At 50.8% G+C, this 22,276-nt stretch overlaps 7 protein-coding genes across 7 annotated transcripts; 3 read left to right on the forward strand and 4 right to left on the reverse strand.

Annotated features, from left to right (window-relative positions):
- Positions 1-528: 528 nt before the first annotated feature.
- Positions 529-2,966, reverse strand: Z518_08281 (uncharacterized protein; the record flags this gene model as incomplete). Its single annotated transcript, XM_013414022.1, has 3 exons — positions 529-2,534; positions 2,586-2,613; positions 2,667-2,966. 3 exons carry the CDS (start codon positions 2,964-2,966, stop codon positions 529-531), a joined length of 2,334 nt encoding a protein of 777 aa, XP_013269476.1.
- A 4,539-nt stretch (positions 2,967-7,505) lies between these two features.
- Positions 7,506-9,947, reverse strand: Z518_08282 (uncharacterized protein; the record flags this gene model as incomplete). Its single annotated transcript, XM_013414023.1, has 1 exon — positions 7,506-9,947. The coding sequence occupies one exon, from the start codon at positions 9,945-9,947 to the stop codon at positions 7,506-7,508; it is 2,442 nt and encodes an 813-aa protein (XP_013269477.1).
- A 783-nt stretch (positions 9,948-10,730) lies between these two features.
- On the forward strand, positions 10,731-11,780 carry Z518_08283 (uncharacterized protein; the record flags this gene model as incomplete). Its single annotated transcript, XM_013414024.1, has 1 exon — positions 10,731-11,780. The coding sequence occupies one exon, from the start codon at positions 10,731-10,733 to the stop codon at positions 11,778-11,780; it is 1,050 nt and encodes a 349-aa protein (XP_013269478.1).
- An 834-nt stretch (positions 11,781-12,614) lies between these two features.
- Positions 12,615-15,437, forward strand: Z518_08284 (uncharacterized protein; the record flags this gene model as incomplete). The annotated part of the gene is made up of 6 exons (XM_013414025.1): positions 12,615-12,869; positions 12,915-13,555; positions 13,728-14,789; positions 14,845-14,983; positions 15,051-15,253; positions 15,320-15,437. The coding sequence occupies 6 exons, from the start codon at positions 12,615-12,617 to the stop codon at positions 15,435-15,437; spliced, it is 2,418 nt and encodes an 805-aa protein (XP_013269479.1).
- A 478-nt stretch (positions 15,438-15,915) lies between these two features.
- Z518_08285 (uncharacterized protein) lies at positions 15,916-16,278 on the reverse strand (the record flags this gene model as incomplete). The annotated part of the gene is made up of 1 exon (XM_013414026.1): positions 15,916-16,278. The coding sequence occupies one exon, from the start codon at positions 16,276-16,278 to the stop codon at positions 15,916-15,918; it is 363 nt and encodes a 120-aa protein (XP_013269480.1).
- A 473-nt stretch (positions 16,279-16,751) lies between these two features.
- Z518_08286 (uncharacterized protein) lies at positions 16,752-17,810 on the reverse strand (the record flags this gene model as incomplete). Its single annotated transcript, XM_013414027.1, has 1 exon — positions 16,752-17,810. One exon carries the CDS (start codon positions 17,808-17,810, stop codon positions 16,752-16,754), a length of 1,059 nt encoding a protein of 352 aa, XP_013269481.1.
- Positions 17,811-19,967: 2,157 nt separating this feature from the next.
- Z518_08287 (uncharacterized protein) lies at positions 19,968-22,265 on the forward strand (the record flags this gene model as incomplete). Its single annotated transcript, XM_013414028.1, has 4 exons — positions 19,968-20,851; positions 20,900-21,587; positions 21,635-21,979; positions 22,035-22,265. 4 exons carry the CDS (start codon positions 19,968-19,970, stop codon positions 22,263-22,265), a joined length of 2,148 nt encoding a protein of 715 aa, XP_013269482.1.
- Between the last annotated feature and the right edge of the window lie 11 nt (positions 22,266-22,276).

The following is a 22,276-nucleotide window of genomic DNA, read 5'->3' on the forward strand; positions in this document are numbered from 1 at the left end:
AAAAGATTCCGGTCCCCTGAAAACTCGTTCTCAGATCCTGAAAATGAGTACTGAGAGCAGAATTGACCCTATTTTCCCCCTTCCAAGTTGATTGCCATGACGGCTTCCTGGCCTCCTGACCGAGACTGTTGAGCTCTGGGTTTCACTATTGGTTTTCATCTGTGTATCATTGAATATCATTTGTTTGCCGTAAAGAGAAGAGAAGCTGAAGAAGTAAAATGGTATCGAATAGAACAAACATGATGAATGAAGAAGTGGTATGTTTAACGTATCGTGAAGAAACCAGAGACGAAGCGAGGCTCTGTACACTGTCCTTCAACATTCGAATGCTTGTGCCAAATTTCGGCCCAACATTTTGTGGGGAGTTGATTTTCGGGTCATGATGCATTAAGAACAATCCATGGTCAGGATTGTGCAAGGTCGTGCCCAGTCCAATGGATGTCGTAAATTCCTTTCCCCTGTAACGTCGTAGATATGTTAGTGATTAGGATTCTGTCCCGGTCTGTCACTCGTAACGACTTCTATCTTTCATGGCTTTGAATGGGCGTGTTTCGGCCTCCATTTCTGGCCGTTTCCTTGCGCTTGTCCGGAAATACTGCCGCTGCGACTGTCTCCAAAGCTACCGCTGGTCGGACTGAAACTGGTCGGACTGAAACTGGCATTGCTCCCTCTGTCACTATTCACAGCACTTTCGTCACTCAGAGGACTCAGGCTCTCGGTCGTGGATCCCGGTATCGTGGTTGACTGTGTTCGAATATCCAGCTTGGCGAAAATGGCCTTCAAGTCCCTGACACTGGCAAGAGATTCCATGCTCGTCATCGTGTCATTCTCGTGTCGGTCACTCACTACTCTGCGAATCTCTGCCAACATCGGTATATTTCCTTCGTTGTTCGGTAGCCACCAGTCTTCCACCGCTTCATCTTCTCCAGATAAACTGCGCGTCAGACCCCACATTTCGGCCATTTTTCTTCGAAAAGTTGGAGGGAAAACATAGCCCAGTCTTTCGACTGCAGCGAGTTTTCTTCTCGCCCACATGGTATGTCTGGCATCCTTCTTTAGAAAGACAGTGGCAAGACCTAAACTTGCATGCGCCCCGAGGATTGCGCCGTTTGGAGCATCTGGCCATCGTTCGATTGCTTCGTAAATTCGACACTGTTCCAGACTTATTTGCTCTAGTTCTGGGGGTATCGGTTGCTGGAGCATAATTGCGGTCTGGTACCTCTGCATTTGTTCGATGCCATACCAGTCGAGCCACATGAAATTTAGCGGCCATAGGGCGTCCTTGAATAGTCCACCGGGAGTGTATGGATTCACAATGTCATCTGGCGTCAGCGGGCGAGTCTTCTCCACGGGAAATTCTTGCACCCTGTAGTAGTCATCATTTAATAATTCGATCTGGCGTTTCATATCATCAAGTCTCTTTGCAATCTCGGCGTTTTCTGCCTTGAACACTTCGACGCTGATTTCTTGCTTGGAGAATTTGGCCAAGAGTGATGCCATGTCCATTCCGATTAGGCGATTTGCAGCCACGAAATATGCCAGCGTGTTCTCAATATCCACGTCACCTTTTGGATCAGGGTCGATTTGGTCGCGATACCAGGTAATGTTTGCGACAAACCACTGCCGATCTAGCCGCGTCTCGTTTCCTGCCATAAGCCCAACAATGACATCTAGTCGCGCACACCAGCTGAAGATGCGTCTTCCGAGATCGGTGTCCATCATCGTTTCATGCTGGAACAGCTCGCGGACCATGCTGTGAGCTGCGCGATGGTGTCCCACAAGGTTGACCCAATCCCCGATATATTCTTCAAAAGTCGCTAGTTGCAACACGGTGAGCAGGGTGGCTTCGGTCACTTTCGCATTTTTCTCCAAGGATTTCCGGAGCATGGACAAAGACTTGCTATGGTAACCTAGGAAGTGTGACAATTTGGGGTTTGGTTGTTGTAACTCATAGTGGTAGGCTGCGAAGCCCACAACGGCATAGAGTAATGGCTCGTAGCTCAAAGCAAGGTCGATAAACTCGCCATGGACAAAGTCGGTAGGGTCCAACTTATAAAAATAGTGGTAATATGTCATATATTCCTGCTGAAACTGGAGATATTTTTGAATATCAGGTTTCAGAGACCTTATTTTCGCTTGCCGAGCTTGCATCTCGGCCGAGTTGGCGATCGTGCGCAGGGAAGACGCAGGTGTTTCATCTCTTGAGCAAGACTCTGACACATCTGTGGATTGGGGGCTGGCTTGGTCCCTGCCGGTTGGAGGTGTGTCTGGCGCGGTCTTCGATTTAATGACTTGGCTCACTGATTGAGCACTGTCTGTTCGACGCTGAAGAAGTGGTGGGCGCTCTGTTGTGGAGGCCGGCTCATCTTCGTCCTCGGTTTCATCTTTGATTGTAGCTAATCCCGACATGGTCTCTTCTTTAAGCTCATGCTTTGATGTTTGGTCCTTTGGGCTGCGACTTTCGCCTTGCTTTACGCGCTTGGACGTGGATGTGGGCTGTGGGAACTCGCAGTCACGATTACCTTTCTTACACCCTGAATTTCACGTCAGTAGGGGTCCCGTAACATTTGCAGGTGGTAGCGTACTGTCACAAATGGGCTTAGTCTCGTCGCACTTTATGAAACTATTAGCAAAGAACTTATGGAACTTCAGGCTTCTCTGGTTACCTTCACCCTTCTGCTGCGACAAGTGAAGCAGCCGCTACGAGTTCTCCTGTGCTTGATACCCGTAGCCTCCATGCCTGTCGCCGGAAGAGCCACACCACGCCCGCTGTAAAGGCTCGCCTCTCTGTCGTAGAGGGGTTCGGCGTTGTTGGGATTATACCAAAATGCCCCACCGTCGAAATGTGTCTGAGGACCTGATATTCTGGGGTATCCTGTGTTAAATCGGCCATCATAGACCGAATAGCCTGGATCCATCATATTAGGCACTGGCACATTCATGCCGTGGTCGTAGGGTCCGCTCATGTCGAGGGGGTAATGAGTCAAACAGACCGGCCGGATGACTGATCGTGACACAAAACGAAAGTAGTCGAAATGAACCGGAGGATTGTTCAAGTGCCAGACTTGTGCTCGTCCCCGATAAACAGGAAGGCCTTTCTGGGGGAGTTCTTCCCTGTGAACGGAAGAGGGTGAGACGATTTCTTTGATGACTTCGTCGTACGCACGAAGAGACGGTCGTGGCAAAATGGGCCCGTTTTCATGCAAGAACTGGTGAGAACGTGCGACACTGACTCTGGTCGAACCGGTGTAACAAAGGGTACAATGCCATATGCTTGTCTCAGTCGGATGGATACCGGTTGATGTCCTCTGTCGGTTGTGAGTCGAAGGAATTGCCGTCGAATATTAGGTCCTCAAGGTAGGAAGACAAGGATCCGAGGTGAAATTGAGTCTTCAGCGACGATAGATGCCACCTTTTTATCACTCAACTCATGCGGAGGTATTTCGCAGGCATGACCTGACACCAACCCGAGCTGCCGAAAATCCTTCAGAACCGAGCAGAAATCAAACAAGGCTGAATCAATTCTCGACGACCAGCTAGTCCGCTGAGTGTAGAATCCAAATTTGGGCCACAATCTAAGCAGTTGGAATGGCCTCAAAGAGAAAATGCTGGATTCGGTGATGCCAGTTCGAGGCTTATCAAAAAGTCGACCGGACCCGCCAAAACATATCTTCCGCTGAGGAGAGGTAACTTGGCATCTGTGGACGTGGGGTCATTGAAATTGAAGGGGACGTATTCGGCACAGCGTGAATGAAAGACCTGCTCTTGGATAGGGACACAAATTTGGATTGTACCACAGATTTTTCTGGTCTCTGGACTGGAGCATGAAAAAGGTCAAGAGTCGAAGTTGAAGGGGGGGGGTCTCTTAGGTTGTTAGGCCCCATGCCGAAAACCAGCGGACTGTATAGCGCTTTACCGTGAATAGTGGCCCTTGGACAGGACCAGGGTCTCTCACACCCCGTCAGACTTGGGCCAGTGCGTGGCCGGGGATGATTCTTGAGGTACCGTAGATCCAAAATGTCGATCGGGCATAGAAGGTCCTTCATCCGTTCTCGCCGCCGCCAGTTCACCGGCCGCTGATTTTACTGGCACTGCCGGAACATTATGCTATTCTGGCGTGTCCACGAAGAGCCGCATTGTAGAAGCCGTCCCTGGGATGCCCGTATGTTGAGCTGGAACGATCCTCAAAGCACACATTGCGTGAGCTAAGCCTACGGAGAAGTTTGGACCTTTTCGAGTTTGAACGTCTTGAAACCGGTCCTGCACTTTTGACAGCGCCGGATGGACCCTAAGCATCTGACACAAGTCTATCACCCAGTCGTGCTGGCTTGCTTGATGAGTTTGTCAACGGTCCAGGAGATGGTGGCTTTGGAGGGGACGGTCGCCGCTGGCACAAGGGGGCCTGCCAAAATGGTCGGAACCCGAATCATGGCGCAAAGGAAATTGGCTTGTACCGAAAGCTGTTCTCCCACGGCGGAGATACCGCTGCGAATGCAAAGTGCGAAACATCTGCAATTGTCAGAGATGAAATTTTTATTCTTTTTCCTTTTCCCTTCTGGCCGTCGATCATTGGTTTCGGATGGATCGACCTCACGCAATTCGACAGTCCTTTTTTTTGTGTGTTCACCAGGATCTATTTTACGAGGCGTTGCTGCAATCATCAAGCAAAAACTTGATTTGTCGCGGAATCTAGAGAAGGACCTGCTCCTTAGACCAGCACGCTGTGCTAGAACAGGCGTAGCCATCTTCGCAGGAAAAGCCCTCAACTTGTTCGGCATGTCAAGTTAGTATTCAGAGGATGCTGTAGCCTATTGGACCCTGTAACAGCTCTCTAACAGTAAAACCTAGAGTGACCTTCAGCCTAGGAGCCTCAGGAGCCAAAGCTAAAGCCACGTTTTTCGGTCCGCATCGTTTAGCTATAGGCTCAATGCAGTGGGAAACAACCACGTTGCATCAGTGGCGTGGAGATGCTCCCTTAACAGAGCGATATCGTCGATGAGCCACACGAACACCCGGTATGGTATTCTGGCCCCAAAAGGCTCTCAAAAAAAGGGTGAGACTGGTCGACTGCAGACCCGACTCGAGGACCATCCCGTCGCATCATACCCACCACTGCGGCATCTCAGGGCCTTGATGCAGATTAGGCCGGTCCGAGTGGTTCCTGGTTAACGGAATGCTAATCTTGCCCGGCAAATCACTCTTCCGATAGCATGAACTGTTTCAACCCTTATTTCGCTGGGTCACAGAAATGCACCTGGGGCGACCAAGTCAACCCCCAAAGAAGGCGAATGCTGACTGGGTGGAAGGCTTTTGGTATTGTGGGCTGCAAGCTGTCGACCCAAGTGGGTAGTGATAGTGGGCTGCATGGCCGTTTCTTGGAGGGCGGGGAATCAACGACAACGGCTTGCGAGATGCCCATTTTGGGATTCTCTTCCGCCCCTCCCTGAACGAGCGATTCGTCCGGGGCTAACAGCTGGATGAAAAGCTGGAGTGAACTATCGTGTTAAAAGAGTGTGTCTAGTGCATATGGGCGTCGATATGCTCGGTGACGATGCATTTCCTGCCCAATGGCAGCCGCAGCAGACAGGGGGCCACTTGTCTGTGCTCTTGGAGGGATCCGTTTGACTTTCAAGTCTTCATGAACCCTGGCTGCAGATCCTACAGGTGCCCATCGCACCCACTTTTTGAGTCTTCATGTCTGAACGCCTCTTTCCAGATGTGTATACCGTAGTGGGATTGGGGTTTAGTAGAACTAGGCGTTGTGGATGGAGCTATGCTACTACCTACCGGGTGAGAAACAATGACCGCGTCTTTCCAACTCAGCCGGTCCTCCCGAAACATAGTCTGCAACCTGCTGAAACCCCAATGGGATTTTAAGATGGCGGAAGGACTACGAAATGACTCGATTGGTGATCTCGACATGACTTTGTCCTTTCGTCCTCTGCCCAAGGGCACTTCCATGGCTAAGATCGGCCAGTGGGAAATTCCCACGCCATCAGATGGAGTAGAAAACGAGGGAATAGGGAGCAGGGAGTCCTAGCTGTAGGGGAAGCATAAGCGGCCGGCAACGGTCACTTCTGGATGGCTCTGGGAGGCAGATGATCAATGCCAGAAATGGGGAATGGTGGTAGAGATGGCGTCGATGCTTGAAGGTTAAATATAGGCCTCAAAGGCCTGTTTGACACAATGGGACGCTTGAAGAGGACCTTTTTAATGCAGCCGTGCGTGATGAATTGGTGAAGGAGAGGGATTGCAAATTGGAATGAGCAGCGATGTCGCAATTGCGTATTCCAGACCGCAAATAAAAGGAATGGCCCGTCCCAGCACAGATCTCACTCACGAGTCTGTACCTGACCTCGTTGAAGTCCATCTTCATGTCTCACAGAGCCACATCCCTCGACGAATCATTTTCAGTTCCGAAATCGCCACAGGCCCGAATCGTGTTTCTCCAGAACGATTTCACATGTGCAGGGACGTCCATCGAATGGACGTACAAAGCAAATCAGTAAAGTTAGAGACAAAAATAAAGCTGCCTAATAGTCTATCAGAGTCGCCGATGGCAAATGCTTCCAGTCTCGGACACGATCTGTGGCTCCCCTAGCTAGGCTAACCGTCGATCGAGATGGATGCCCTCCAACTTTGGTCAGGGCGCATTCGTTTTAAAAAAAAAAAAAAAAAATAATTAATCCGCTTGCTGAGGATGGCTGGCAATCTCCGGTGCACAGGCAGCCCAGATCATTGGGCCCCGCCGTGCTCATTATCTGCTGCCGCGGTAGCAGCATGTACTCAGTAGGACTGCTCATGGCTCGGTATTCCCGCCACTTCTGCTGGATTAGACAAAGTCTGCTCCTTGCACGTAGACATCGAAAATTCTGAAAGCAGTGACATTTAAAAAAAGAAAAAGAAGTCCAAGCGCGCAATTTGTTGCGATTGACCGTCTTCACCTACACGTGTTCGGTACCTGTCTCAAGGTCTCACCATGTCTCGTTGCCGAAAGCTCCATAGAGGAATCACATGTACCAGCCGATTGCAAGAAATTTATCTCAGTGTCTCAGGTTCCGGGCACAACCTTGCTAGAGTATGTAAAAGCACCTACAAATTCGTGTTTGACCGGACCATCTCAAATCAATCCATCGCTTCCCTGATCGGACCACACTGGAGCCCACTAAGTTCATAGTTCCCATCTCGGTCAGAAACACCCTCATTAAAATGTGCCCTTCCCAGTATCACGAATACCCAACGAGCGCCAAGCCGATGGGTTGTCCCGGACAATGCTAATAAGAGAATTCGTAAACGGTCGTGAGCTTTGGCGAGCATCATCGCTGTCGGGACCCGTTTGGACTGTCATGATCAGTAGTGTCAACATCTCATATTGTAGGCGGTGAGGCGGCTGCAGGATTCATGTTTGAAGGATTGCTTTTTTCCCGAACACCCTGGCCCCGACACATTGGACAACTGTTACGGCCAGTTGTGAGCCACTGGGGAATGGTCAATACTATGGCGTTTTATCCCGTCAAGACAATACTCACTTCATCAATGCACTCGCGATGGTACACATGGTGGCACCTGTCGAGACGCCGCACTTCCTCTAGCGCTGTATAGTCAGACAAACAGATGAGACATCGCTCCCCTGGACTGATAATTAATGAAGAGCTGTCGCCCTCTGAAATAGGATCACCCATGAAACCGGTTTCTTGGACCGCCAGACGAAACAGCCCGCCAGCGGAATTAACGTCTTCCTGTGTCGCCACGGGGGGCTTGACCGGCCCCAGAAGAGTTGACAGCATCTGCATATCCTCATAGGAAGGATTATCGGTAAACAAGCTGGGCATGGTGAAAGCAGGGTGATCGGGCGAGACATTCGTGCCAACAACATAGATCAGCCAACTTCGTCCAGCTCCTACGGGGGGATGATCAGGTTCCACCACTCCATTCCGCCTCGCAGCACCAGAACCGAGCTCGGGCCGGCGAGCAAATTCCGAATCACTTCGTCTCCTCTGCCGTGCTGCGCTGAACGAGGTCTCTGGTGCCGTATCATCAAGATTTTGTCGTGGATGGTCTTCATCTAGTTCGGGAACGGTTGGGTTCTGTGCCGCTGATGCCGATGATGGGCGACGAATCGGTGATGCTTGGCCACTCCGAATAGCAGCTGGAGTTGAAGGGGGAGGATGTGGCCCCGGGGGGGTTTCCGAGACCAGGTGCGATGCCTCGCCCGCTTCAGGCGTAGATGGCACAGCCTGATCAGAGTTGGTCGACGACCGGGCCGTCTGTGTCCGTGTGCGCTGATGCCGCTGACTTTCGTACTGTGCAGGAAAGTTGGTCATCGAATGTCGCCGAGGGTTTGAACGTGCTCTTCCGTCCGAGCGGCGAAACAAGGCTCCAGAGCTTCCGTTTCGCAGAATATTGGCAGGTGGTAAGAATGGGAGGCTCAAAAGCGTGTCCAGACTGGGCCCGAGAGTACCATTTTCTCCATTAGTGCTGTCCTGACCATGAGGCAACGATCTCACACCGACCAAAACCAAGGTTACGGATCGGTCGTTTTCACCAGGCCCAGCGATAGAGTCCAATTCCATTTGATCAACGTCCCGAGACCGTGCTTGCGACGCGATCGGAGAGCCATTCTCATCATTGGGAAATTGGAACACTCGCATAAAGTTGACCGGAGGAAGGTCTCCATCCGATGCATTCATGTCAATGCTCTCTCCCGCCTGTGCTGTTGCCGCGTCTTGAAGTGTCTGGACAAAGTTCTGAATACTCCCATCAAATGTGTCGCCACCAAGTTGACGCCCACCAGAAGCGCCGCCAGCAGCGTGGCCGGACAGCTGAGCTGCAATAGCTGCCGCCGCGAGTTGCAGAACCTGCGATAGGGGTGGATGTTCTCCTCTTCGTATGAGTCGGGTCGACCGGGAGCGAAGACCCGGCTGGAATCGTCTAATTGTACTCATGCCCGAAGTAACACGGGGAGCGGCCAGGAGAGTTCGAGTTTCGGGCTCAACTGCGTCCAATTCGTGAGGAGTATCGTCAGAATCGAGACGGTGGTCACTAGATTGGAGTGAAGGAAGTAAATGATCAGATTCGTCGGCAAAGGTGACCCCCCCGGGTCGAACCGCGGACTCCGGCCCTCCTTGGCTGGACTGAAGTTGATCTGTGGAATGTCCAAACAGGCTAGAGATTCGAGAGGATATGGAAATCGAATCACGGACACGGCTGAATCTGTTGCGATGCCGAAGCGGGCTGATCGTGGGCGCTGGTACATCCCGAACGCCATCAAATGATTCAGGCCGGGGACTGTGTGAGTCGAGAGGCGGATGAATGTTTTGCAAGATCGGGAATGGGCCTCGGATGGCTCGTCGTCTAGAATATGTGCGATATTCACGTCTTCCAAAGGAACCGGTAGCGGATAGCCCATTGTTGGCTGCAGAATTTAGCGGTCGGTTGTAGACTGAGGCTCGTGAATGTTCTGACGCTCCATTTCGTAGCGCGCGGCCTTCCTCCAAAGTTTCTTCACCACTGTTTAACACCCCCCTTACGACAGAATCCGGCAGAAGTCGTGACCCAAGTCTCGACATTGCGGATCGTCTTCGAGACGCGTGTCCGGGAACAATATGTTCTGGGGTCGCTTCTGCCGTATCAATATCTCCAACTCCCACCAGAGGTCTGTTCTCTTGCTCATACTCGTGTTCATCCAGGGATGGCGACGGATGTCCTGCATTCGGTCGCGAGGTCACTGATTCGGCTGATCGATGGCGTCGGAAAGTGTCGTAAAGAGTACTGGCTCTATGTCCAGCGACTCTCAGTGAGTTGGTATTTCTTCCGGCAAGGCGCGAGCTGTTGCCATCAGGATTACCGTCAATAATTCGTATCTGTGTGCCACTTCTCGAGTGCCCGAGCTCTTCCAACTGTCCGTCATCGGTCGGCCCGCGAGGGGCAGAAGTGGTGTTGCCCATGCTCAGTAGTTTGCCACCCGGTCAACAGGTAAGCCTACTGTGGCGTCATGACCAACCGATATCTAGGAGGCAGCTTCAATATTGACACAGGGGGTGTTATGCTCGATCCAAGGGGAAGAGATTTAAAAGTGTAATTGCCGGAAGACAAGGAATGGGCCAGGACAGCATCTAAGGGTGCGGTCAACCTGACTTGTCAGAAGGTGACGAGATTCATCGAAGCGCTTAGCAGATAGGACGGAATCAACAGCAACAAAGGTGTGTAGGGTTCACTTTGAGATGTAGGTGACTGAGGCTTCACCGAAGAATATGGTGAACAGCCAGGTTAGGAGGGTGTGGTTATCACTAAGGTCGGATGGTGCTTTCGTTGGAAGGCTGGAGTTGTGACTTTGCAAAAGCGGCCCCAAACCAAGGTGTTCTGCGAAGCACGGACGCAACCCTGCCAACAAGTTGCAACATTGTCGTCTGATCAAACGAATGCTCCGAGACAACTAGCCCTCGGCCAATAGCAAAATGGTCGATTCCTTCATCGTCGCCTTCACTTCTGTGCTTGCATCCAGAACTCCTTTTGTCGACTGTTGACGCACAGTTCAGTAATGATCGCTTCCCCAACTATGAGCCCGCAACGAGTACTATTTTACTTACTATGTCAAGACCCATTGCCCGTTCCAGCCTCTATCCGAAGGGACCTCATGCACGCAATCAACGGCGAATCCTCTCCAGCCTGGAGTTGACAACACTTCGTTCGTCACGATCACACCCGCCTCGATGGCTAGAAGAGCGACAATGCCTACGATCTTCTCGCCAGTCGTGAATACTCGGCGGTCTTCGGTGGGTACCGAGCGACGGCAATCTTCCAGCAAAAAGCGCAAGAGAGTGAATACAACAGGACAAACGAGAGAGGAGCAAGAGCAGGACGAGTTGAAGGTCACCAACCACACAGAGAGGAGTATTACTGAATTAGAGTATGCTGCTGTCGTTTCTCCCCCGGAAAGACTCCAGCGCCGTGTTGCCGGCCAACCGCTGGATCAACTTCCTCCCGGAGTACCATTCCCGCATGCTCAAATACCTTCTTCAAACCGCCGCCGCGGGGATACGCTGCGCAGTGAGAAGAAGAAGCAGTCGCCCAACGACTCGTCTGATGCGCTAGGTTCTCTTCATCTTCAACATCTCGCCGCTCTGACTGCGATAGTTCATCGCAGCTTACTGAAAGAGGATTTCCCACGAGCATCGCGAGCCCTGGGCCTCATGTTTCGAGAAGACATGGTAATGAAGAGTGCTGCTGTCCGCAATCGAGGGTTTATGGGCATTGCTGCCGAAGTCCTTTTACGGCAAGGCTGCCCAAGTGAGGCTGGTCCTGAGTCCCGGACAGTTGCATTTCCATTTACTCGAGAGGGATTTGAGAACGCTAAACGGTTCTATGAGAGGCTTATAATCAGGCATCCTTATCATAAGTCCTGGCCAGACTCTGTCAACGCCATCGATTTCTACTTGGCCATATTCAACATTTGGATCTATGTGGTGCACGCGGAAAATACAACCCACGGTGCGATCGCCGGGGATGTTGACAGCGATGCAGAGTCGGCGACATCTTCTGACCATGTAATCAGGAAATATGCTCAACCTCGTTCCAAGGTGAGAGAGCTCGAGCAGGCTAAAGAGATTGCATCCAGAATCGAGGCTTGTACGGCCAGCATGCCCTACTCGGACGAGCCTGAACTGAACAGACTTCGTGAGAACGTTAAGCTCTGGATCACAGATCTCCAAGCAGAACTCGCTCGAAATGCCTCCCCCCTGGATGGATCTCGATCAGAACCAGAAACCAAAACCAAGTGAGCAAGAGTACCACGCCGTCTGAGCCTGCTACCGCCAGTGCCTCGATCAGTGGTCGAGCATGCTTCCACGAGGCTTCCACAGCACGTGATCGAATCCCCCCCTCCCTTGCTGGCCGAGTGTGGAAGGTAAACCGACAATCGAAGAAAAAAGATGGGACCCTGCATGAAACAAATCTCGCCAGAGAAGGCCCCCCCCCTCAACCCCTCTGGCCCCATCGAATTTTTTTTTTTTTTCTGGTGAACATGCTGAAAATTGAAAGGTCGCACGTGGTCAGGTGGATTGATCTCGTGCTCCTGGGTCTCTCAGCACCGCAAAAAGACAATTTGGGCAGCACGTGTGTGCGGTGGTTGGCTTCGCTCGAGATCTGGTTGTTGGGCGACGTCTCCCGAATTCGGCTGCGATAGGATTTGATGCTAAAGGACCCTCGCCCACGCGCCGAATGCGCTGCTGTGATTTGTCGCCTGGGGCAACCTTTTGGCAATTCTCTCCCAGCTCCTCGCGTCGTCACGCAGCGTTTTCTCACCAACTCAAACCCGCTGTTTCGAAGCTGCACATGCGCCGTCTACTGTTATCCATTGCTGGCGCTCTCCTTTTAGATTCTAGTGGACTATCGTCTTCGCCACTCAATCCGCCATATGTCTGCTATCATGGTATTGATTCGCTGGACTAGCCTGCCCGTGGTAAATTCGCCTCCAGAAGCCTTATGGTCGTGCGGACAATTCTTAAACTGCAAAAGACCATGAGAGAGGGCGGCGCAGTAAAGTCATCTTCTGCTTTACCTTCTCCCGCTCTTTGTCAGAGTGTCGGTGTTGCCTGTCCTTGACACGCAAAACAATGGAGCCTTTCAGCTACGCAGAATGGCAGCGCCTCAAGAGTTTCCACCTCGAACTCGGACTGATAGGAATGGGTTTCTTTGTCCTCGTGACCATTCTGGCGTGCCTTTTGTATAAGCTTGGCGGCCATTTCATCCTCGAGAAACTCATCGCACATCCCTACGTCAGATTTGTCTATGTCTGTCTTTTGAAGCCCCACGACAAGCAGACGGATGCCGGACAACAACGCGCTCTCGAATCCTTCTATTCCGCACAGGTAGGCCGAGAAGTTGTGGCCTTTTCCTTGACTCATTAGTTTCAGGCACACGTCTACGATGCTACCAGGAAGCGCCTCTTGCAGGGCCGAGAAGACATGTTGGCCGTTTTGATTGCCAAGCTGCAGGCACGGATGGCATCAAAGGGAGGTCAAAAACCCGTTTGGTATGATATTGGGGGCGGCACCGGCTACAATATCGAGGTCATGGACAAAATGGTGGGTATCGAGGGCTTCTTTGACCATGTCTTCCTTGTCGACCTGTCCACTTCGTTGTGCGAGGTTGCAAATGAACGCGTCCGCCAGAATGGCTGGAAGAATGTTACCGTGCTCTGTCAAGATGCCAGGTCGATCGCTTGCAACCCTTCATCGGCCGATTTGATCACGATGAGCTACAGCTTATCTATGATTCCAGATTTTTACAGTGTTATCGACATGATCTCAGGCCTTCTATCTCCCAGCGGTGTCATTGGTATCTGCGATTTCTACGTTCAGAGCATCGTGGACATTTCCTCAAGGAACTACATCGGCGGAACCTTTAACCGTCATGTCAATTGGGTTGGGCGGATGTTCTGGAGAACATGGTTTGATGCTGATCGAGTCAATCTTGACGGCGGTCGGAGAGACTACGTCGAGTATCGGTTTGGCACCATTCTCTCCACGAGCGAACGCAACTATCTTCTAGGAGGGTAAGTCCTGAACATTCATACCTGGATCAATTCGGTGGGAAACCGTGCGCATCAAATAGGAATTCCCAAACGGATCAAGACCAATGGCAATCCCTTGGTCCGAACCGGTAGGAACGATATTTTGTGCGTCGTATCATCCCCTTATTTGTGTACTGACTCCTGTTGAACGTAGTATTCCCTATTATATCTTCATTGGATGCAGAAGAGACGCCGAAACTTTTGCTGAACATGGCCACGAAGCCCTGGAGAAGCTCGATGCGGCTCTGACCGAATCGCCATATTTGTCTCCCATGAAATTCCGCGAACAAAGAGCTTTGGACGCTCAACAGAACATCCCTCGATCGAAATCATATGAATCCGCTATTGTGAACTTGAGCTCTAACCTTCCACTGCCGGCAGCATTCTACCAACAACACCACTGGAGAATTTACTATAACGACCTTCTGCAGAAGCATCAACAATTCGGCAATGAATACATCTACGCCTTCAATTGGGAGGATCCCAAAGTTGACCGTCAGCTTCTGAATATCACCCAAGACGACGTCATTCTCGCCATCACCAGCGCCGGAGATAATATTCTAGACTACCTCCTCGAAAAGCCAAAGCGAATTCACGCCGTCGATCTCAATCCCAACCAGAACCATCTCCTCGAGCTCAAAGTGGCGGCTTTCACTGCTCTCCCCCACAGCGATGTCTGGCAATTATTCGGAGAGGGTCAGCACCCTGATTTTCGCAACCTTCTCCTTCAAAAACTGAGCCCTCACATGTCTAGCCAAGCGTTCCAATATTGGCTTAACAAGGCCTATATCTTTACGTCTCCGGGCGGACTTTATGAGAGCGGCGGTTCAAGACATGCTATCAAGCTTGTTCGATGGCTGTTCAAGCTGTTTGGATTGACGACCAAAGTGCGAACGATTTGCAAAGTGGAGACGTTAAATGAGCAACGGGAGATTTGGCCCTATATTAGGAGTTTATTGCTGAGCTGGCCTCTGCACAAGGCGGTTGTCTCGACAGAATGGTGGGCATGGAAAGCCGCAGGTGTTCCTCCCGCTCAACATGCACTCATAATCAATGACTATGCTCGGAGGACAAATCTCCCGAAGACGAAGAAGCTCTTTGGCGAAGCCGTTTGGCAATACGTTGTCGACACCTTGGATCCGGTGGTGGAAACAACTCAAATCAGTAGAGATAATTACTTCTACTATCTCTGCCTGCAAGGGAAATTTTCAAGGAAGTATGCAGATCGTCTAATCCTGCCGCGTGGTCTTCAGTTGGGCTAATGAAAATAGGTGTCATCCTCGTTATTTGGGGGTTAAGGCCCACGCCACGCTCTCGAGACCAGACACTTTCGACGGGCTACGCATTCACACAGATGAAATCATGGAAGTCATTGCACGGATCAGCCCGTCCACCTTGACTATCGCCATCGTAGGCTCCCCCTGGTCCATATGAAGCAGTCCAGTCCACATAAGGAACTAACTCGTCCCCCCACTAGCTCATGGACTCGATGGATTGGTTCAATCCTCTAGAAAACGCCGCCCTAGAGCAAGTCATTGCCCTAAACAAGGTTCTCAAACTCGGTGGTCGTGTCCTCTTCCGCTCCGCCGCTCTTCGGCCTTGGTACACTCAGATCTTTGAGAAGCATGGCTTTGAAACCAAATGTGTAGGAAGACGGGATTCAGGGAAGTGCATCGACCGGTAAGATACCTGGCTCCTTTCATTTCTCACTTGGGTCTTGGCCTTAGGCTGACGCGATTCATCAAGCGTAAATATGTACGCTTCCACCTGGATCTGTATCAAGAAGACCGACATCACGACCAGCCCCGTGATCAACTCCAAAAAGATGAGCACGGCAGGTTCGTTGGATGAGCTGCAAATATGAGAATTGTTGAACTCTACGGAGATCAAAGTCTGAGAAAGAGAAATTCTGAGAGCGCAGACCGAAGAATCTCTTCATCAAGGTGAGTGAACGACAGGGGTCGTTGGGGATGGAAAGGAAAGGGAGGCATCCATTTTCTCTTGCCTACAGTATTGGCTCGGGTAGTTCATTTGAAATTATATTCCCCCAGCATCGCAAGAAGACACAGAAGAAAAACTGTGGATATGAGAGAGCGAACGGGGCGGAAGAGAGAAAGAGAGAGCTCTTGACCCTTTATCCCTTAGAAAAGATAAATACTTGTACAAGTCGATAGTGATACAACATGCAATTCCAACCCCAGTCCAGTTACCTCACTCAAGCTGAATCATCCATGAAGCCCTTTTATTGTCTTCAGACCTATCGGACGACGTACTAATGAATTGTCAATTCTCGACTACGTTAGCTGACCTGGTCCGGTTTAGTACAATTTGCCACTTCAACTTCAAGCACCGCCCTCCCTCTTCGCATACTCCTCCTCCATACGCTCTTCATACTCCCTGTCCCGCTCTCGGTGTCTCTCAGCGTCGGCGTCGCTGACATCCTCAATACGTCCTTTCTCAGCCGCACCAGTGCCTTCAATCGTCCGTCCTCCTGGGGGAATATACATCTCATCCTGCAGTGTGGGTTTGCCGGTCTCCTCGTGCGTGCGGCGGACTGAAGTCCCGTCCCGGTCGTTGCTGGTCATCGTCTCGGTGAAGCGTTTTGTCGTGCCCTCGGGGTCAGCGGAGGAGGATTGGGAGAAAGATGATGAGGTATATGAGGAGGCAACGTAGCTGAACTCGGAATATGAGTTCGAGTTCGACATTTTTTGGTTTTGGTTTTGGTTTTGCAGGTAGTGTGAATTTGTGCCTGGTTATGGGGTCCAGAGAGGTTTAAATATGCATCGCGGGGATGAAATCCGAAATGGAATCGAAATGGGTCACATGAGGCGCGTCATCCTGTGAAACTGAGTTCCTGGGTCCTACTACTGGATGCACCGGCCAGTGGCAATATTGGTTTGTCGATGCCGCCAGCAATGCTCGAGCTGTGATATAAAAAATGCGGGGGTCGTTCAAGCAAATGACATCACGCCACCACCATTCACCTGGGTAGGAGATGCAGTGCGGTTGATGCTTTGATGGGTGATGCTATCAAAGTAGCTAAGTAGGCTAGTCTGAGATGTAGAATAGTATCATATCACGAGATGAATTATTAAATGCCCAGTCGAAGCGAAAGAAGGGCTTCCTTTTGTGTGGCTGCCTGTTACACACCGAGGATGGAGAAGAATTCCTTGAGCCTTCATATAGTCTTTTCCCTCAACGTGAGTATTTTGTGCACTGTGTCATTCAAAAGATCCAGCCTCTGCATCTCTTCCAGCCATCTTTCAGGGATAGCTTCGCTACCATAGAAAGCCCCGGCAATTCCTCCATATATCGCCCCAACAGTGTCTGCATCGTCTCCTAGATTCACGACAAGGAGGACGCCTTCTTCGAAACTGTTCGTTTTGAAGAACGCCCATAGAGATGCCTCGAGACTGTCGACGACATACCCTGTACTTCGGATTGATTTGGAAGAAGTCGACTTCCAGTCTGTAATTGTGCGGTAGCCTTGAAACCGCGCTTTGAGCACTGACTCTATTGCTGTGTCAGAAATGTTGTTAGGAGGCTCATTCACCGACTCGCACAGGCTGACAGCAAGTTCAGTCTTTGATGCGCCGTTGAGTGCTTGGTAGACCAGGGCGACGTATATCATGCAAGCATGTACGCAGCGGAGATGAGGGTGTGTTGGGATCGAACTCTCCCGTGCCACTTCCACGGCCTCTTGCTCGCTTTGTGCAGTTAGTGCGGCTGGGAGAACCCTCATCAAACTGCCATTCCCGCAATACTGTTCCTTCGAGAACACATCTGTAATCTTTTTCTTTATGGAGAGTAGAGCCTCCTCGGCTGCCACTGAATCAGGACGCAAATGGTTGTACTCCTGTTCCATATAGTTGGACCAGGTTGTCAACGAGCTTCTCGTAGAGACGCCAATGTCAAAACAGGACCCGGTCGAGGACATATAGCCCTGCTGCCACCATGCGATGTATTTCTTGACTTGGTCAGCGATGTTGGAGTGGCCGTTGTTATCCAGGAGAGAGTGAGCTAGGCACAAAGCCATTGAAGTGTCGTCTGTGAAATAGCCTGGTCCGATACCGAAGTTGTCGTTGGGAAGCATCGAAGTGACCCGTGGGAAGGAACCACGCTTTTTGAACTCAACCGGTCCTCCCAAGGCGTCGCAGACCGCAAGACCATAGAGGGAGCCTCGAATCCGGAGACTGAGAGGGATTGACTCGGGCGTGATTAAACTGGATCTCTCCATAGCCCCATTGGAAAGTGATATGTCAACTGGGTTCGCGGTGCGATGTGAATGTGGATATTGCTTAATACGACATGACTTTACTTACCTCCAGATCAATAGTGGTGTGAACCGATAGTCAAAAGTGGGATCCATTTGTCTGGCATTGGAATTCTTTTGACCAGTCCCCGGGGGGGCGAGCTGAAAACCCCGCTTGTACGCATGAAACCCGCCAGACGGAACTGCCAGGCATTCGGGGAACAGCCCGCGAATTGGCGAAGTCAATATTCTGGGAACGGGAGTATGTAGCCTTGTGGTTCTTATAGTAGAAACAGAAAAATTCAAGTTTTGTCAATTGCCCAACGGAATTCACGGGCTTCTGTTATTGAACGCTGCCAAAGTTATGTGCATTTGTCTGCTCCACTAGCAACCACCACCGTCCCAATTTAAGGAGAGTTTGATCAAGCTCATTTCAATCAGAGGTATAAACTGTGTTTCTTCTATATCAAGACATGTTTCGCAGGTAGAGAACGGTACTGGAAGCCTTCAATGGCAAGGTAATGTACTTATTTCTGGAAGATCTGTCAGGACCTGGTCAAATGAGAAGAACTGATGACTGCGTACGCATGCGCATTGGCCGGGAGCGCAGGCGCCTAGTGATGCTATTAGCAACAAGAATGTCAAAGTATAGGGTGAAGACCTCACAAGAGGAGCCGCAGCTGCAGTTGCAAGGACCTGGCGCGAGTCAGTCATTTATACACGTAGGATCCTTTGAACCCTCATGGTCATACCCATTTTGTACTGGTAAGCGAGAGTTTGCGGTTACTCAAGTGTTGCTTGTGTGACTCGAGAGTCGACTAATATTCTTGCGAGGCTGGAAGACAAAGTGAGATTGCTTGTTGCTGGTATGAGGAAAGGAGGGGGAGAGAGAAAAGCGAGTGTACTTTATGTTCGGGGGGTTGGGCACACTGGCAGAGCGCGCAGCTGACCACCACGGCGGGGCTTGTAATCGGTGTGGGCCCCTCGCGGCGGCCTGCAACTGACCTATACCTGTTTTGTCTTTCCCAAACCACTCATCATCCTCCCCTTTGCGTCTGACATCCCTTAGTTCATTTCTTTCGAGCAGTCTGGACTTGCTTTTGCATTTGTCTCTAGTTGCTTGGTCAATTCAGAGCAGACCCAAATTACCTCCTCCAAGACCGGAGAAGGGCGATTGTTAATTCACATCGCCAAAGACGACTCTTGGACTATCTGCTCAGGCGTGGTTGATCGTGTGGGGCCCCATGAGCAAGTATCATACTTGAGATTGGAGAAGATCATTCGGCATGAGTTTGTGGGCGACACTAAAGACAGCGGGCTTGTCAGTTGCCTTGGCTGACATTGATACCACTCGGTCTCCCTCTTGTTGCAGGGAGCCGATGGGGGGACTTGAACGTCCTTTCGTTTCTCACTCAATGCTGCTTGGATGTGCCGACCCGAAGACATTGCCCACAATCCCGCTGACAATATTGAGGCGGCGAATGAGACAAGCAAAGTCAACGCGTTTTACCAACCCTCACCTTGGTCTGACTTACTTGTGCCGTGTCATTCATCGAGCTCGCAGAATCCCAAAGACATAAAATGGTGGCTTCAGGCAAAACGGCTTCAAATACCTGGCGGGAACCTGTGCATGTCGGTCTTGTCGGCTGGGTTCTAGTTCCCCAATTCAGGTGTGGGCTTTCGTTCCAAAAGCCAATCTTTCCCATGTCGATGGCAAGCCGTTAAACTATGAGATGGGAGCACTCAGACAGCAGGAATACTCCAAGGACTGTTTCCGAGAATTTTGCGGTATATGCGGTGCAACAGTTTTCCGGCATTACCGTGAAAGGCCTGACCTTATTCGTGGGAGTGTTGGCATTTTGCGAGCAAAAGAAGGTCAAGGTGAGGCAGGATCGGCAACCAAAGGCTCCAGGCAGCCAATGTGTCGAGATATGATCATCTTCAACTCTGCCTTTCAATCTTTGGAAATCGATAGAGGCATTGGGCCATTAAGTAGAGTACTTTTGAAAGGTAGCGCTGTGGTTTATCTTATCAGCCGGATTCCCATATCGAGTCTAGATTGGATTCGCGACGATTTTTCAAAAGGCCCTGTCGTCAACAATCATCTCTGCCGCCATTTTTCCGTCAAGATCACAGGCCTAGATGGGAGATTCGTATCGTCCTCGTCGTGGTCCTGGCCCAGATCCTCGCGCCGACCGCGATTCATATTATCCTACCCGTCACAACCACCATTCACGACCACCATGGCCTCCGGCTGATGCAAACCGTGAAATGTACTATTTCCAAGGCAATCGCAATAACGACGATCGAAGTGACAACTCATACCGGCCGAAATCTAGAGATTTTAGTGCGCGAAACGAAACCCCAAGAAGAGATCACTTCCGCAGACTCCCCCCGGTGAACAAAATCGCCGAACGCCCGCTGCTTAAACTAAAGCACGACGAAGATGAAAATCTAGCACTCATGGGTCCCAATGTGGAATCCAAGTTCCGTAACTTAGATGAACTTACGGACAGTGAGGAGGAAGCAATGGCGCAGTCTGAAGACGACCTTGAGGGATCAGAAAGGACAGCCAAACGTCTCCGAGCTGACTCAAGCGCTGCGTCTACTGCCCACCTGCCAAAATGGTCAAACCCAGATCCGTACACGTCCCTTCCTCCGCCGGCAGATCAGACCACCAAGCGAACCGACGTTCTCAAGCTTATACGGAAGGCTCGGATTGGCGCCGCTCGCAACTCCCAAAAGGCCGCGAATGAAGACGACTTCATCTCTTTCGATGTTGGTGAAGGTGATAAAGAAGAAGACTCTACACACTCAGAACCAGTCATGGCTCCGCGGGCACTGACGGAAGACAAGGTCCTCGGAAAGAGAAAAAGAGGGGATACACATGGACAACCTGAGGCGGCGCGGTCTAAAAATGAAATCTATGCAGATAAAATGGTGCGGAAAGAGTGGGCGGTGGCTCAAGGCATCCATTCAACCCCGTGGTTGACGACGCTCAACTCCACTGACAGTCCAGGAATCGCGTAAGCGTATCTATGGACTGAACTTGATACAAATGCTGACCGGCTTAGTCTACACAAGGAGATAATCGATTTCTACGATTGGGTGAGGCCGAAGGATTACGAGCAGAAGGTCCGCGCCGATGTTTTGGAACGTCTAAGCCGTGATCTTCGACGACTCATGCCCGGGGAGCTGAAACCTTTCGGATCTTATGCCGTTGGACTTTATCTGCCGACGGGCGACATGGACCTCGTGTTCTTCACTCGCGATTACCGACCTGGCGTTCTACCGACAAAGTCGGACGTGCGAAGACCCTTGCAGATCTTTACCAAGTTTCTGAGACAACGAAATATTGCAAAGCCCGGATCAATTGTTGCTATCGCCAGAGCAAAAGTTCCAATCATCAAGTTTGTGGATAGAGTTAGTGGACTCAAGGTCGACCTTTGTTTTGACAACGATTCTGGTGTTGCCACCATCGACACCGTTCAAACGTGGAAGAAAGCTTATCCCGTCATGCCGATTATTGTCTCCATTGTGAAACAATATCTCATGATTCGGGGACTCAATGATGTCTCTAGGGGCGGCCTGGGTGGCTTTTCTACGATATGTTTGGTCACCAGTTTTCTGCAACATCTGCCTGCTCCGAAACACCCAATGAATTTGGGTCAAGTCCTGGTGGAATTCTTCAACTACTACGGCAATCTCTTTGACAAGAACTCTGTGGCCATTCGACTTGACCCTCCTACATACTTGGACAAGGTACTTGATTCCCTCTTTATTTCGAACCTACTAACTTGCTCCTACAGGGATTCTTTGCACCCCGCTCCAGAGATCAAACCGGACGCCTGACCATTATTGATCCAAATCGTGCAGACAACAACATCTCTGGAGGTACGGCTTTGATCAATGACATCATCAAATGTTTCTCCAAGTCGCACCGTGCCCTTTTAGAGCGACTTGCCGCTTACGAGAAGCGAGGATCACAAGATCCGCCCACAAGTTTTTTAGAATGTCTCATCGGTGGCAATTACACCCCGTATGAGACCCAGAGAAAGATGTTGCATGATCTTTCTCCCACGTCGAAAATCCAACCAACTCCGTCAACCAACCGTGGGCCTATTTTTGGGATGGAACAAGGATCCAAGACGAACGTATGTCAAAAATTGCTGACCCTGCCGATCGACCATGGTTCTTGACGTCTTTTAGGCGCCTAATGGAGATCCCTCGTCTCTCGAAAGCAAACCACTCACGAAAGGCGAGAAAAGAGCGCATCGTCTCAAGGCGCTACGGCCTGAATTAGCGCCGTCAATTCGAAATTCCATCAGCCTGGCAGATGCCTTGAAACTAGGGGGTTACGACTCAGCTGAAGTGATGGATAAGGACCTTCGAATAAGAGAAGTTGCCTTGCAAAAGGTTGCTGCAGCTAAAAGAAAATGAAGATGTGATAG

This window comes from Rhinocladiella mackenziei (assembly GCF_000835555.1).
Source record: "Rhinocladiella mackenziei CBS 650.93 unplaced genomic scaffold supercont1.6, whole genome shotgun sequence".
Taxonomy (NCBI): Eukaryota; Fungi; Ascomycota; class Eurotiomycetes; order Chaetothyriales; family Herpotrichiellaceae; genus Rhinocladiella; species Rhinocladiella mackenziei.